The 18,863-nt window shown below is 28.5% G+C and overlaps 1 protein-coding gene across 1 annotated transcript in view; it reads right to left on the reverse strand.

The window, feature by feature from the left end:
* LOC123297338 (transferrin-like) overlaps positions 1-13,594 on the reverse strand; it is a 40,680-nt gene extending 27,086 nt beyond the window's left edge. The window contains exon 1 of the mRNA XM_044878954.1: positions 13,468-13,594. Coding sequence (XP_044734889.1) covers positions 13,468-13,525 — 58 coding nt within the window. The 5' untranslated portion in view covers positions 13,526-13,594. The remainder of the gene's footprint in view (positions 1-13,467) is intronic.
* Between the last annotated feature and the right edge of the window lie 5,269 nt (positions 13,595-18,863).

Consider the following 18,863-nt stretch of genomic DNA (forward strand, 5'->3'; position numbering starts at 1 on the left):
ATTCCGCCAGTTCTATTTCAGAAAAGATAACGCATAATAAATCACTACATATTATAAAACAAAGTCGCTTTTTCTGTCCCTATGTCCCTATGTCCCTATGTACGCTTAAATCTTTGAAACTACGCAACGGATTTTGATGCGGTTTTTTTTAATAGATAGAGTGATTCGAGAGGAAGGTTTTTATGTATAATACATCCATATTATAGTAGAGTAAGGGGTTGAAAGGGATATGCTTCAAAAACTAAAAAAGTTGTGCATCGATTAAGCTCAAATATTGACACGATATACAACCAGCTTCAAAGATCTATTGTTTTTATCTACTTTTAACCTTCGGAGGTAGAAAGGTGTAGCGAGAAAGTGGGAAGGAATTATCGAATATTTACAAATATACCTAAGTGGGGTATCAAATAAAAGAGCATGACGTGTACATTACAAAACTGTTATCCGGAAATGTGGAGGGAGGGGTGCAAGTGGGGATGTTGCCCAGCAAAGCGGGTAGTTCACAGCTAGTTCATTAATAATTATAAATTGGATAATAAAAGGGTACTTTCGGTAACGAGAAATAAATTATGAAATTCGAAAAAAGTTAAAATTTATGTAAAAATATACCTAAATATTCTGATTTCGAAATACACTGTATAAAAAGCACATTTTTCTTTTATAATATTAAAATTAAAAATCGTAATTTTTAAACTGTATATCATGTGAACTTAAACACGGGCAAGCCCTGATGTGATGTCATGTCGGTATGAACCATAGACCATCAGTTAGTTCAGTGTGGACATCTGGGTATAATATATCCATAGATAATAAATATTTATATTTATTATAATTAGTTGTCTATGAATATATCTGTCAAACTTATTTGTTTTATTTCGTATAATGATACAGATATTACGTCACCAAATTGAATGCCCGCTTTTTTGGAAGTTTAAAAAAGGTTTAAAATTTATTAAGTTTTTGGCAAGACGCTTAATAATTATAAATTGGATAATATTGGATATTTGTAATAAATATTATCGATATTGTAAAAACTAAAAGTACTTTCCTTCTGAACAAAATTGACATTTATCGACAAATCTCGTATACAAATGCAAAAAATTGGTATCTGATTATTTTATTTCGGGTTTACGGTCATGCAAAACTTTTTATCAGGAATAACATCATTTTTTTTCATAAAAGAAATAATAAAAAAGTTTTCCGTATAATACAGACGTAATTTGACACACTGTATAATACCTACCTACAGGGTGGATTTTTATACCATGCATATATGTAATATGTAAGGTAAACTAAGTTTAGTCCCAAGTGAAATCACCTAATTAGTCCATTTTGGTTGCCTGTCCGTCTGTCTTCCAACACGATAACTTAAAAATGAAAGAGATATCAAGATGAAATTTTTATAGCGTACTTAGGACGTAAAAAGTGAAGTCAGTTCGTAAATGAGCAACATAGGTCAATTGGGTCTTGGATCCGTAGGACCCATCTTGTAAACCGTTAGAGATAGAACAAAAATATAAATGTAAAAAATGTTCCTTATAAAAAAATGTTCCTTGATACAAAAAAAACAATTTTCGGAAAAATTTCTCGAACAAAAAATGTTACCTTTTTAATGAACAACTTTCTAATTTAAAGTGGTCATCTTTCTATTATCAGTTATGGAGTAGAGTGAGTTTTTCATTGAGCCTGAAAGTCTAGGTCAAGTTTAATATCTTTGGAAGATGCCGCCTATACACCCAACATTTTTTTCTTAAAGATTTTTTATCGATAAAAGTTATTTTTCGATTTTCATGCATATGGAAACTTTAAAAAGACACCCGGTATATATTATAACTGTAAAATTTCTAAGTATCTCATAGTTTATTACAAAGTAAGTGTGGAAAAAACTTAAATATAATTGAAAATTGCGTGCAAGTACACAATACATATAATTATTTATAAAGTCCAAAAAAACAAACAATCAGAAAATTGTTACACACGCGCTAGCAACTTTTTACTTTGAACATTGAAAACTTGGTTTTCAAAAAAAAAATTTAATTGTTTTTGTTTCTACAATGTTGCAATCAACTATATGTAATAATATAAGACATATAATTATCATCATATGTAGATACAAAAAAATTAATACATATAACAAAAAATAACATAGTTAATTGTTTAAATACAATACTGAAAGGACTCCAGATCAATGTATTCGTTGTGTGCGTAGTCATGGTAAGGACAATAAAATCGATGCCAGCGCTTCCAGTGAAAAATTTTGGTGATAAAGGGGGCTGTTATGACTAATTTGCAGTTCTTTACATGTTAATATTATAGAAAATGTCAAATTAAAATTATTGAAAAACACTAATTAATTAAACTTAATGCATTAAAAATTGTGAAAATAAGAAATCAAATTGCACAAATATTATTTTTCAAATGTAAATTATCATAATTATTTATTTAAATTTGTGAGACAAGAATATTAAATTTTCAATGTAAGTCTTAAATGCAATCCATACAATTATATATGCATCCATACAATTCTATAATTAAGGTAGTGTATCGTTGTCATGGAAACGAAACTCGCGCACGGTGCGAATATAGAGAATGGCTTTTTGTTAAATGTCTCCATAATTTTAAAAAAATATTCTTCTTGTCATTCTAAACCAATGTCTCGTTTTTCACAAATCTCGCCAACGTGCAATTTTCGAGATATTCCACGACAAAGTTCTTGATTTTCATTGAATTTCATGAGTAACTATATCATGGCATAATTTATGCTTGAAACGATGACAGGAATGAATCGATGAATCGGTCTCTGCCAAAGTATATCAGCAGATAAAGTAATCCTACATTCCTAGAGTGTAGAATTTTTTGATTTTTTTGGAACTTCGGGTTTTGAGTTATGGTAAACGGTGGTGCCAAAATAAATTCTTCTGCAAAGACAAAAATTGCGAGCGAGTTTGTTTGTGTGTTGGACAAAAATTTTAACACCAACTTTATTCAGGTCCATTTTATTCGATGTTGGTAGGTATTAATAGCCGTGCATATTGCTAAAACAGTTTTGGGTAACCTCATCTGTAACTTTGGCAGAACCAATTCATTCCTATTTCATCGTTTCAGCACCTCTTGAAATTCAATGAAAATGGGCAATTTTGACTCGGAATATCTCGAAAACGGCATGCAAAATTTCTGCATATTGAGATATTTGTTCAGAATGATACCATGCCCCGGGGTCTTTTGTAGGGAAATGTCTTGTATACATATATTAAAAGTTATTTACGGTACTAGTGGGATCACAGGATTATTAACGTACACTATCGAAATTTGCACAACGAATGCGTAGCACAAGTTGGGCAATCGCAGAAGTACGTTTACAAGGCGTATATCGTACAAAACTTTATCTACGCCTTTAAAATGGTTAAATAAACGATAATTATTACCCTAGAGCGGGAATAAATTCATTATCACTCTAGGGTTTTAATGAACTATATTTCCCACGCATACTGAATGAGAAAAGTATTTCTTTTCTCACGAGCGTAGATAAAATAAATATCAAACGTGTTTGGTGCAATGACCGACCTTAAATTATTATAAAATCTTTTACTTTTTATTTTAGATTTTGAACCTTTTATAAATTGCATATTTAATACAAAATTATTAAATATTTTTACTTTCCTCGTAATAAAAACGATTAATTTATTCTTAATAAGGTTATTCTTTCAATTACTTTAATTCAAGCAAAACATACAATTACTGTTTTATTATTATTCTTTTTATTGAAGTAAATGATCTTGAATATTTTATATTTTTCCTATACTAGCCGCCATCCATCAGCTTTGCTGAAAATTTCACTATAAAAACAAAGACTACCACGTTATATCCTTTACTTCACTTCCCCTGACTTATTCCTCACTCCATAGTATTTGAAATATAGATAATGAAACCTAATCCACCAGATGCTATCTTTTAACCTATTTGGCATTATTTAATCGCCCTAAATAGTATAACATCCAACTTCTGGCCAGCGAAGTGGGTGGGTATCAAACTAGTATAATTATAAATAATTATAATAATTAAATGTGTAATAAAGGTAATACATCATGATATAAAAACCTTTGACCGGTGGGAGCTGTCGGCTCCTCCCCGCCTTCAAGGGTGCTGAGGTGGGGTCCCACACACTTAGCGCATTTGTTTTTATCATTATATCTTCAGACATCGTTTCTGTAGAAAGATAAATTATAACATGTGTCTTCTTTGATGTGTAAGTAAGCTATAATACTGTGAGGTTTCATAAAAATCCGTCCAGTAGTTTTTGCATGAAAGCATAACGAACATCTATACATAGATACATACATATACATACATCCTCACAAACTTTCACAATATTATGTATATAGAGAGAGATAGAAAATTTAAAAATGACAAAAAAATAAATTTTATTAGGTATCTACCACTTAATATTATTATATTGTTTTGATAAATCTATAAAATGATTGATAGTTTTATTTGATATTGTGACGTATTGTCATTAAAAATACGTAAATATTGTTTTTAAAAATAACACAATCATTGCTAAAATTTATTCGTGGAATAATTAAAAATTAATGGTTTTATTAATAACTTTGATGTTTTAAACAATGAATGAATGAAGACACTTTATTTAAAAAAAAATGTCATATTAAATAAAATCAACATTCAATGTCGATAGAAAGAAAATACGTCATTTTATTAATGGTTGTTTTGCACGATTTACGGAAGCCTGAATGGCTCAGTGTCAATTTTTGAGAAAGTGGCGCTATACTAGCTTAATTTTTAAATGTGTACTACCCACAAGTATAAAACCAACTTTAAAAAAAGTCAATATTTCACTTTCAACAAGAGCACTTTTGACTTGTGGCATTATGGAAACGAACCTCTTGAAGGTGTCGGTATTTTGTCATGTGCAGATTTCTAATTAAACGTCATAATAAACACTTAATAATACTTTTAAAGGTTAGAAATTAGAAATGTGATTTTTTAGATCTCATGGAGCGATCTTGGCAGAATCGAATCGAGATCACCCATCCCTAGCCCTCTCCTAGATTGGGATTAACCATTCATTCAGTTGACTAAGTACGAGTATATGCTAAGATACTATTAAAAATATGAAATTTGTATGCCAAAAACTTTCGAGTTTTTACTACCCGTTTGGGCCAATAGCTCGGTACACAATACATCAAGATTTACTAATGAAAGTAATGCGAAGCTCGACGTATTTATACATTACAAAATCTTCATTCACTTTCAAACCAAATTAAAATGATTGCGACAAAAACTCTCTATAATTAAACAATCATACCTTGATCCAAACTAAATATATAATTAATCTGGTCACGGTCCGTTATTGATTCGCTCTAACAACACTCCAGTTCCACTCAAATGTTAATTATAATTAGAACAATCAATAGTCAAGGGAATAAAGATGTTTTGTATTAAAAAATTTAAATTTTCGCCGTCTTCTGTTTAATTTATATGTTTGAACTTCTTTTAAGGAAAATATGTACTTCAACGTGTCTAAGATCCTTTTAGAAATACTATTTTACGATTCCTGTATTATAAAATTTTGTTTTTTGTAATTTTGAACTATTTAGTCAAAGTCCTAAGTAGTCAGAGTTTAGTCAGAGTCCTAAAATTTTATGTATAAAAATTTGTTTTAAGGTGGGTTTGCCCGATTAATTAAATAAATAAATGACTAAAAGAAGGCATATTTAACATTGGTCTTTTGGTAAAACGGAAGATGGATGATATGTTTTCATAGATTTCTTCAAACTCGTCGGCGAAAATTATAAAAAATATATATAAATTAAAGTTAAAACCTTAATAAATTATTGAATGTAACCTGTAGAAGACACCCGTTGTGCCCGTCTTATTAAGGATGTATGAGCACGGTAGTGCGGGGACACTTTAAAGAAATATATTTTTTCTATTTTGATGGAAGACGCAAAGTAGGAATAAAATATAAGGATTAATTTTTGTTGACTTCGAATTGAGACACAGTTATCGAAATAAATACCACGATACTCGAAATAAAATTGTATATTAAGAAATTCTATTTAAAAAATACAATTAAACAAGTGAAAACTAACAATTGATTGAGTTAATTGTTGAAATACCATGTATAGCCATTAGACAGTGTTGATTGTTGAGTGTTGACATACATGTAACACACATATTACTAATATACCCATATACTACAATTGGCGCATAAAATGCGCTCTCACGAGTAAACAGTGATGTTTACGAAAAAATGTTTCAAACAAAAATGTCTAAACTTGAAAATTTTGTTTAATTTTTTTGCTTTCGATATTTCGAAAACTAGGTAGATATCGAAAAATTGTATTCTTATTTTACGTCTACATTCATGAAGTACCTGGTGGAAAAAATATTTAAGAAAGAATAAGAAATTCTGAAAAAGTCTTAGGAACTTGAATTTCTCAACGTTTTCGGACTAGTCTAATTCAGAGTTATTCAGATTTCTTAATACTTTTTTAAAGTTTCTAAGACTTTTTCAGAGTTTCCTAAGACTTATTAAGACTTATTCTTTTTTCAAATATTTTTTCCACCAGGGGTTATAACAAAATTCATCATCAAAGTTAAAAATAAGGTAATAATAATATGAAAAAAAAACGTATTCCAAAATTAAAAGCAAAAAAAAATTGTTCGTTTTTTTCCATTAGTAACAAATTTTTATGGTCCTTTATTCTCTTGACTAATTGTAAGTAAATATGCTAAAAAAAAATGTAGCCAATATTATGTAAATATAATTTAAGTATATTTGAACCGTGACCGTGATATTAAAGTGTGGATATTGGATATAAAAACAAAATGAAAACAATTTATCTATGCGAAAACATTTTTTTATCTACATTTTTAAATGTCAAATAAAACCCGCAAAAAGAGTTAATTTACCTTACAGGTAATTTAGTACTACAGATAGGTGAAACATTTCATGGACTCTATATAGACCGTCAGCCTATAATAAAACGAATTCTGCCATTTGGAAAAATATGATTTTAAGGATGTATGAGCATGACAACAATGTTTGATTTAAAGGCTCAAAATTTGTTTGTAGGTATTCTTTTACTCAAAGAATATGTGGTTAAAATTTCAGCTTAGGTAACCGTGCAAATTTTTAAGAAAAAAGTCATTAAAAATCGATATAAAATACATTGGCTCTTATGGAGGAATCTCAAAAAACGACATATTTTGGAAGTTTTTGATAATTTTCATTTGGAATGAATGAAAACAAATTTAAAAAAAAACTTTTTAATAGAAAGTAAACATATTAGCAATTAATTAGAAAAGAAAAAAACTAAGTGTTTCCGTCCAAATAAGGGATGTAAGAGCTGGGTAGATTAAGGGTTGAAATTATTTTTATCTTTTTTTCAACTTTGATGATGAATTTTGTTATAACTTCATGAATGTAGACGTAAAATAAGAATAAAATTTTTCGATATGTGTCTTGGTTTTCGAAATATCGAAAGCTAAATAATTAAACAAAATTTTCAATTTTCGATATTTTGAAAATTAAGCCAGATATCGAAAAATTTTATTCATACTTTTCGTCTTATATCGTCAAGTAATAATATAAATTTATCATCAAAATTGAAAATATCTATTTTTAAATTTGTGCCCCCACTACCATGCTCATACATCCTTAATCGTGGTTCGAGTGATTAATTTGTAGAAATCAAATTTATCGATTTTAATTTCGACGTCTTTTTATACTCTGTATATAAGAAATATACATCAAAAATTTTAGTCCCAAGTTTGTAATGCTTAAAAATATTGATGATACGAACAAAATTTTGATAAAATCACCTAATATCAGTCCATTTCCGTTTTTCGATCCGTCAACACGGAAACTCACAAATGAAAAGAGATCTCAAGCTGAAATTTTTATAGCGTACTCAGTAGGTACTTAAAAATTGAGTTACACACATTCGATGCAAATTTTATAGTATGTATTAATATGGGATTATCAGTTATGTATGAGTGATAGGTATATGTGTAATGTGATAGAGTAATGAACACTGTCTATACATGGTATTTCAACAATTAACTCAGTCAATTGTTTGTTTTCACTTGTTTTTACTCTCTTTAAAAATGGAAAAACTTTTCTTGAGGATAAAAACGCTTATCATGATTATTGGCTTCGATAGACAATAACCAGTTTGGAACTAGTTGCAAGAAAAAAATCAGAAATTTATTGATTTGTACTTTAAAGACCGTATTTATCTTAAACATAACTTTATGATTTGTTTATAATGAACGTGTCAAAAAAAGGATAACCTCGACACGGAATAATCAAAACGATTTAATTGTGTTTTCAATATAAAAAAAAATGTTTATTACACTTTTATCATGTATTTATATTTTCATAATTATTATTATTTGATTTCTTCAAAATTTATTTACAAAAATTATGTAACCACTAATTTGTTGCGCTTTAAAATCTAAAAAAAAAAAATTGTTTTCTTTCAAAATCAGTGTACTTAAAAAAAATCAAATATTTATTATTTATACAGAGACGTAGGTACAAATTTCAAGGTACGTTAACTTATTTGTATTCAAATTTTTTGAACAATAATTATAGTTTACTATATAATAATACAATGCTATTGCCAAGCAGTCAGGTGCGCATCTAAGATTTAAAAAAAAAATTGTAGCGTAGGAGCTGCGTTAGCTAAGCGAAATCTCCCAGAGATCGAAAAAAAATAAGGACACATATTTCTTACAAGTGAAAACAAACAATTGACTGAGTTAATTGTTGAAATACCATGCATAGACAATGTTGATTTCTTTATCACATAACACATACAAACATGTGACACGTACATAACTGATAATCAAGTATAGTACATATTATAAAATTTCCGCCTGATTGGCGCCCTCACGGGTAAACAGTGATGTTTACGAAAAAATGTTTCAAACAAAAGTTGTTTAATTTTTGATAAGAAACATTTTTTACATTTAAACTTTTGTTCTATCTCTAACGGTTTACAAGAAGGGTCCTACGGACTCAAGACCCACTTGACCTATGATGCTCATTTACGAACTTGACCTCACTTTTTACGTCCTGAGTACGCTGTAATTTATTTCAGCTCGATATATTTTTTCGTTTTTGAGTTATCGTGTCCACAGACGGACGGACGGACGAACGGACAACCGAAAATGGACTAATTAGGTGATTTTATGAACACCTATGACAAAATTTTTTTCCCAGCATCAATATTTTTAAGCGTTACAAACTTGGGACTAAACTTAATATACTATGTATATTTCATATGTACATGGTATAAAAGTACTCTTGTAATTTTTTCTCTAGGTGCTTAGTTTTCTAAATATAAATTCTTGAAAAGGGAATTCGCTTAGCTACCGCCGCTCCTGCTCTACGAATTTTTTTTTTTGCAATTAATAAAAGCTAAATATATTCAAGCACAAAAAATTTTCGCAACAAGCGATTTTTTTTTTGAAACAAAAAACTTGATCCACATATTAAAACGATAATTAAAAAATTTATTCTTATTTTATGTAGCTCATAAGAATTCAATATAATTTTTTGGTGATTGAACCTTAAAAAACACATTAATCTTCCAGTTTTTTTTTTCGAATTTACGTCATACTTTTTTACAATAATTTTTTTCCGGGTTCTAACAGTTCATGTTAATGTTATAATTTAACATTTATCTACTCCATCTATTCTTGAAATATTTTAATTATAATAATTATATTATTATCAATACAGGATGGATGTCCGGCTAAATAAGAATTGTTTTCAACTCAGGTGGTTGTCTTGCTATGGGCGGGATGGCTTCAGAAAATTATAAATTTTTGTATACTTATTAAGGGGTCCTTTCGCCTTCCATGTTAATTAAAAAAATATTGGATTACAAAAAAAAATAATTTTTGTAAAATATAGTTTTTAAGTTTTTATTTATCGTATTCGCTCCGTGCGTGAGTTTCGTTTCCATGGTAACGATACACTACTTTAATTATAGAACTGTATGGATGCATATATAATTGTATGGATTGCATTTAAGACTTACATTGAAAATTTAATATTATTGTCTCACAAATTTAAATAAATAATTATGATAATTTACATTTGAAAAATAATATTTGTTCAATTTGATTTCTTATTTTCACAATTTTTAATGCATTAAGTTTAATTAATTCGTGTTTTTCAATAATTTTAATTTGACATTTCTATAACATTAACATGTAAAGAACTGCAAATTAGTAATAACAGCCCCCTTTAACGCCAAAATTTTTCACTGGAAGCGCTGGCATCGATTTTATTGTCCCTACCATGACTACGCACACAACAAATAGTGAAGTTTAGATCATACTTTACCGTGTAAATTTTTGTGCAAAAATTTTTCAAAAATGTTAACATTTGTTGACAGCTTTACGAGAAAGTAAGACCCTACCAACTTTTCTTGAATTATACTACCAGTTAACAATTAGATGGAGTGAAAACAAACAATTGACTGAGTTAATTGTTGAAATACCATATATAGACAGTGTTGATTACTCTGTCACATTACACATACATAACTGATATTCCCATTTAATACATACTATACAATTTGCGCATAATTTGCGCTTTACGGGTAAACAGTGATGTTTACGAAAAAATGTTTCAAACAAAAGTTTTTTTATAAGAAACATTTTTTACATTTAAACTTTTATTTTATCTCTAACGGTTTACAAGATTAACAAGACCAAATTGACCTATGTTGCTCTTTTATGAACTCGACCTGACTTTTTACGTCCGAAGCACGCTAAAAAAAATTTCAGCTTGATATCTCTTTTCGTTTTTGACTAATCGTCATTACAGACGGACAGACAGACGACAGACAGACAACCGGCGATACAAACTTGGGACTAAACTTAGTATACCTTGGTATATTTCATATACATGGTATAAAAACTGTAAATAATTAAAATCGATATATTTATAGAATATTTTGATCGGAAATGCATGCAAAATTATCCGGAAAATTTCTCATTATTATATGAAATATAATTATAATTAATAATGAAAAAAAAAAAAAACTATAAATAAAATATAATGTAATAAATATTACACACAATTTCTAATAAAACATATTATATTTTAAACCGGTTACGTTTTAAGTATAATACCTACGCGTATAATATTTATTTATTAATTAATAATCGTATTATGACCTGAATATGTTTTAATTAATTAACATTTTTATTACATCTTTCAATTATATTAAATTACTAATTTTTATAAATTGTTTTACTTTCATTAATAAAACAACTGAATTGAAAAAAAAAATATTGCAGTCAAACAAAATTACCTGAAAATTTTCATTAAATTATATTTTTATTAATTGAAGACTCAGTCTGTGATTTTTATTATAGTTTTCAACATCAGACTATTTGATAATCTTCATTAACTTTAATTTATTTGGTGATGAAATATTATTCCAAAATATCAATTAAAATTGCTTTTATATTTTTATATTACTTCAATTGCTTTTTACCAGGCGCGGATCCATCCCTCAAACAAGTGAAAACAAACAATTGACTGAGTTAATTGTTGAAATACCATGCATAGTCAGTGTTGATTTCTTTATCACATTACACATACAAACATGTGACACATACATAACTGATAATCAAGTATAGTACATATTATAAAATTTCCGCCTAATTGGCGCCCTCACGGGTAAACAGTGATGTTTACGAAAAAATGTTTCAAACAAAAGTTGTTTAATTTTTGATAAGGAACATTTTTTACATTTAAACTTTTGCTCTATCACTAACGGCTTACAAGATGGGTCATACGGAACCATAGGTCAAGACCCAATTGACCTATGTTGCTCATTTACGAGCTCGACCTCACTTTTTACGTCCTGAGTACGCTGTAAAAATTTCAGCTTGATATCTTCTTTCGTATAGTGCAGAGTTATCGTGTCCACAGACGGAAGGACGGACGGACAACCGGAATTGGACTAATTAGGTGATTTTATGAACACCTATACCAAAATTTTGTTCGTTGTATCAATATTTTTAATCGTTATAAACTTGGGACTAAACTTAGTATACCTTGCATATTTATATATGCATGGTATAAAAATGAGCACTAATAGTCAAACTGTAATAATATATTCATAATAGAAAAGGCACGTCTTTTCTACTGACAGGCTGGCTCGACCTGTGTCTGTCAGCACTTCCTTTTGGCATTTGCGATGTGTGGTTACATAAATTATCTCTTTTCTTGATTTTTCTGATAAATGAATATGTTAGATATGAACTTGAATCATTAGCGACTGAACTAGAAGAAATTCGAGACAAGCTCTGTAAAGAAGCAGTAGAAAAAGCAAAGTCTCTTCGTGAAAAAATGGGATATTGATACAACAATACGTGTAAGAAGACGTCGCAAAATGCCCGGAGAATTGGCTAGAGATAAATTATAGGTATCTTTTGAACTAGTTCTAAATGATCATTTACATTTTAAAATCTAGTCTTGTTTTCTCAACTATTTGCCTCAAATTTAAAGCCCAGCTTTATTTATTTTCCTTTATTTATTTATTAATTTGCGAGTATATTTTACGTATAATATGATATGGTTTTAGAATGGCGGGGGGAGCACTAAAAAGGTATTGTGCCCCGGGCGCGAGTTAAGCTCTCTACACCATCTGCATCTGATCACATGTTCTGTAAGTCTAATACCGGTCTATCTATGCATGTAGAGAACAATTTACGATTTTATTATTCTAAATATTTGGAATTTCTCGGTTAATATTAATTAAGTAAGAATAATTATAGAAAAATAATTATTATAAGCTGAAGAAATAAATTATGTTCAATTTATTTCCTCGTTGTTTTTTCTGTATTAATTCTAATATTTACAGAGATGTTTACGATTTTAATGTGCCACCTACATCAATAAGATTTATAATATTACAATTAATTAATAAAATTTTTGCGTCTTCGCTAGATAATTTAGCAACAAGCGTCTGACGATTACACTTTAAACCGAAAAAGAGGCTTAACAGAGTTACAGAAAGCCCTTGGAGAGGGTACACATGGCTTTTTTCAAAACAGGGAAATAGGTATGAAAAGCGTAAAAGATTTTGTGATAGATAATCTAAAAAAGTAGGAAGATGTCACTTTAATGCGACTACTTGCTGATAAAATTAAAAAAAAAGTCTTGAAAAGATAAATATGAAAAACACTATACATCCTGCCAGAAATCCAACCACAGATCTTTCACTCCCTGAAAACACTGATTCCTATTTCTTAAAAAAAAACAAAACCTATTAGACAAATCCCCCTAAATGCTTTTAAAGATTGTTGATTTTTTCAGGTTTTAATCTACCCATAATTGTAAAAAAAAGCACTATAATAAAATTTTCGACAAACTATAAATTCAAAAAAATAATAATAACAATAAAAACTTACGTTGGTATGTTGAAGTGAACAATGCACAAAATATAACAATGATTTTATTTAAAAACATATTTAATTTAAATTGTTAATTTAAACAATTAATTATACATAATCACTGATCATAAATCACTTATTTATTATAAACAATAATATTATTTTATACACAATCTCTAAAAAAATTAAAATAAAAAATTCGTAATAAGTATCAATTAAGTAACTATTATTTATTTATTTTTTAAATCGATTAAAAATTAATCTTAAATTCGAAAATAAAGTTGGCAATCATGCATAACATTTCAGAAACAAATGAAAAATAATATTTCTTAGTTATGGAATTTCAATAAAAAATCATAAAAAATTCATTTGTATATCGTGACTCACATCGATATTAACTCAATTCAATCGGTGTTTATCAGAGTTATCATAAAAATATAATAAAAAGGTATACGGAATTATAAATTTTATATCATGAATAGTAGTAGAGAAGTCAATTAAAAACAAAAAAAAAAAAAAAAAAAAAAAACTTTATAAAAAAATAATAACAGCAAAAAAATACTTATTTACATATTAAATGAGAGTTTTTTAATAATAATAAAATCCACATGCAATGGTATCCGTATCAATAACAATACTTGTTCGATTCAAAACAATTGTTTGACTCAATATAAACCACGTTTCTTCAATGAGGGTATTCAATACAGTTTACAACGTCATAGTTTTTATGTTAAAATAAAATGTGATTTTTGGTTTGAATCAAGTATTGTTATTTCGTAAACATGTTGTTTATTATGTGTGTAATAAAAACGCGTTCAGTCTTTAAAAGATTATGCCGTAATCATTTTTATTTGATTAACTAGATGTTTTTTTTTTTTAAATAAATATGTTTTATTGCATAATTTTTGTATACTGTCACCTTATTTCTATCGTCCAACATATTCAGTTATAAACGTTTTTTTTTTATGTTAGGCATACCAACCAAAGTATATCGTTCGATTCATACTTTCTCTTGATTGGCTCATTCGATTGTGAAGTAATAACTACAATGTTCTATAGATGTCTATACTAAACTGTGATTGCTGATGGTGGCGTGTAGACTACGTATGCAATAGGATGTCCCTTGCAATAAAAAATATAAACTTGTTATCTTCATAAAACACGAGTGAAGTTAAATTTGATATCCACACATAATCTCAAAAATAAAAAACATTTCATTGAACAGTTTACTTCGTGCTAGGACATAGTAATTTAAATTAAAAATAAATGCCACGATACACAAGCTAATAATATTTTTTATTAATGAAATGATAAGACTCACATGCAAGAACAAATATATTAAAGACGTAAAACTAGAGTGGAGAGGGTAGAAGAAAAAAAAAGCGCATATTTAGGCGAGTCGGTCGTTGCGTACTTTGTACAGCGTATTTTAACATGGTGGCAGAAGTATTTATCAGTCTGTCTTTTATTTTTCAATGTTTTGTCTTTTGTTTTGAATCAATTGATCAATTTCAATTGTTTTCAATCACTTAGACAGTGTGATTCGCAATACAAAGTACGCAAAGACTGATGACTAGACCCCCACCCCGATAAGCGCCTAAAATTCAGCCACGGGCGTTTATAGCTAGGCATGGGAGGTTTCATGTCCTTAATATATATGTCCTTGATTATACTATTCAATAGAATTAAATGCCCGAGGGAATCACAAAAATGTACGTTTCTGGACAGGTCAACTATCTGAAATAGAAATAGAAAATATTTTTATAATTTATTTAAATACCAATGTATTCATATAAAAGTATTTTGTATGTCAGTCTTTCAGTCATTGATAACAATCTAGATTTATTTTAAACATCTATGCGGTATGTCTACATATATACTAGGGTTGCCATGATTAGGTTGTTTAAATAGTCCAAAGGAAAAGTTTTTAGTTAAGGGACTTTAACACTTGAAAATATCTCCGTTTTGTTAAGCGGCTTTTTTCGTGACAGAATATATTCTACATTTTTTTATTATAATCACCCGATAGACTACTTTTATTCCATCATGGGCATCCTACCTTTTATTTCTTTTGATACTACATTATTTAATTATTTGTTATTTTTTGATATTACTGTTTACTACTTTGATAGAATTATTTGAATTTGTCTAAAATTATAAATAAACTTTATAATTATATTAATGCCTGCATAAGCACAACAAAATATATCGAGTTAAATTGTTCACTGATTGTTACTGTTGCCAGAAAGTTTCGCAGCTGTTTCGCCATCTTTATTCGTTGCTAACACTTAGCTCATAGCTGCATAAATGTCGTAAAATTCAAATCTTACGTTAATTTTGGGACACTCTTAAATGGTATTTATATAAAAATATTTGTTTTTAAAAGTTCCATTCAAAATTATTTTCACGTAACTTTTATTTTAAAAACGTATCGTTTCAAGGCTACCCAACGTAACTTCTGGTCAAGTCCCACTGGCAACCCTTCCATTTACTTTTCAACAAAATCATTAATAAAATGTAGACACGACAACCCTATATTTATGAGAATCCTTGGTGTACATAAAAATTATTGAAAATTGTATGTTTTAAAAAAAATTTATTTAAAAAAATTTTTACTATCAAATTATCGTTTTGATGTAAATAAAATAGGGAAGTCACGCGACTTACAGATTAAGTTAAGATGTTTTTCTATTATATTTATTTAATATTTGTAAATTTTGTAGTAATAAAACGTTGCAATAAATTTATGAGATATTAATCATTCATATCTAAATACAAAATATAAAATACTTAATATTGAAAGTAAAAGTACTTTTGATATACAATACGTCATAGTATGAAATTTTAATTCTTTTCCTCATAAATTGAATTTTACTTAAGCAATCTTACAATATACATTACTTAATCGCATTTTACTAAAGTTTAATGCATTTTTAAGTAAATTATTAACTTCAAGTAAGAATAATTGAGGTTACATACATTACAAAGTTGTTTTGTTTTGACCATTCCTCTCAAATAATGGTGGATACCCACTGAACGTAGCGCGACCTACGACATAATCATCAATCAATCAATCATAAATATAGATACTTGTTGTAGACTGAACATAGATAAAATATAGAACTGGGAAAGACTGAATTTATTTTAAAATTAGACTTTCATCCTCTATTTTACAAGTTTATATTTTGAAAAAATAAACCTAACACCCTTTTTGGGTGGTAGTTGGGGGTTTTAACCATTAACTTTCAAAAATTTTCGAAACTAGTTTCAAGAATGTTTTTCTTTCTTCGAGAATGTTGTACAAAACCACTAGTTGAAGCTACCTGCAAACTTTCAACTCCCTATCTAATAGTTTTGGAGAAATTGGGCAATAAAGTTATTTCCTAATTTGCGCCCTCACTGGTAAACAGTGATGTTTACGGAAAAATGTTTCAAACAAAAGTTTTTTATGATTTTATAAGGAATAACTTTTATATTTAAACTTTTATTCTACCTCCAACGGTTTACAAAATGGATCATTTTTTATTTGATTAAATGGGCAATGAATGCACCATTGTTAAATTGGAAAATCTGGCCCAATTTGGCTAGCTAGAAAGTCGAAAAAAAAAAAAACAAAAATGTGCTTTAATTAAATCAGCTAGAACTTTTATTTGATGCATAGGTTTTTAATTTGTAAAAATCTGATTAAAACCCCAACTGCATTCCAAGAAAGGGAGTTAGCCCCCCACCCCCTGAGAGGTCGATTTTTTTGAAGTTTTTACCAACCAATAAACAACTTTGGAAAATTTCAAAGATGCAACACTTTTTTCCTTTTAGATATATAGTTTCATTGTACTATTGCATCATTTTAACATGGTGTCAGAAGTATGTCAAGTAGGTACATTTTTTAATGGTATGCGACCGATGAAAATTACAGAACAATCGAAAAATCTCGACAACTTTTTTTCTAAATGTTTGACCCGCCAAATTTGTGGCTCACTAAGAATTTTGCCAAAAAAGTTATGAACACCTTAAAATAATATATAAGTGATACCGTTAAGCCTGATTAGACAATACACGCATATACCTATATTGTTTTTTCACCCCATCTATCTACGGAAAACAGACAAATTATTTAATAGTACAGTCAAATATGTAACAGGATATGGAAAATGAAATAAACCGCTCAATTTTTATTAAAACCTGGAGGAATGTATATAAAGTGTTAATTAAATGAAAAGGTCCATATAAAGTTTTACTTAAACAAGTGAGAACAAACAATTGACTGAGTTAATTGTTGCAGTACCATGTATAGACAGTGTTGATTACTCTATCACATTACACATACATACATGTCACACACACATATAACTTATATTCCCAAATAATACATACTATATAATTTGCTCCTAATTTGCGGTCTCACGGATAAACAGTAATGTTTAGGAAAACATGTTTCAAACAAAAGTTGTTAATTTTTTTATAAGAAACATTTTTTATATTTAAACTTTTGTTCTACGGACCCAAGACCCAATTGACCTATGTTGCTCATTTATTGTTTCATGATACCTTTTTTCGTTTTTGAGTTATCGGGTTAACAGACGGACGGACGGACGGTAGGACGGGCGGACAACCGGAAATGGACTAATTAGGTGACTTTATGAACATCTATACCAAAATTTTGCTCGTAGCATCAATATTTTTAAGCGTTACAAACTTGGGACTAAACTTAGTATACCTTGCATATTACATATATGCATGGTATAAAAATTAATAAATAGACAACTTCTATAACGTATATGATATGCATCTATAATAGTTTTTCGATTATTTAACACTTATATACATATGCGTAGTACAAGTTGCCAATTTAATTTTGATCTATACTGTATCTGGTAGATCGTTGTATCAACCTTTTATAGACAACATGTATAAGCATATGGCCAGACAGAATTAAGTTTTAGAACAAAAATATAATTCATATTTTTTGCAATCCTCAGTTTGTTCTTGATAGAGGAGTTAATGTCTTTCGTTCGTATAATACACTTGAGTTGATGGTAATCGTATGCCAGTCATATGCCAAATTGTCAACTTTAAAAAAAGTATTTCCGGTACATTTTGAAAAGAAAGTGCGGAAAAATAAGATCATATATAAAAAATTTATCCATTTATTATTTTAAACACTTATAAATTATGGAAATAAAACAATCTTGATAAATTATATAAATTATAAATAAAAGGACAATAAACATAATTATTTTAAAAACTTTTTTCATTTCAGATTTTTAATATACGATATGGTGAAAAAAATCCATTTTCAACTCTCAGTACAATAAGAGGGACTCTAGTATAATTATTATCAATACTTAATCCTTTAATGCTTCTAATAAACGTTTTAGAATTGAAAATATTAAAAAATTCATTCGTAGCTCTTT

Source organism: Chrysoperla carnea, chromosome 4 (genome assembly GCF_905475395.1).
Source record: "Chrysoperla carnea chromosome 4, inChrCarn1.1, whole genome shotgun sequence".
Taxonomy (NCBI): Eukaryota; Metazoa; Arthropoda; class Insecta; order Neuroptera; family Chrysopidae; genus Chrysoperla; species Chrysoperla carnea.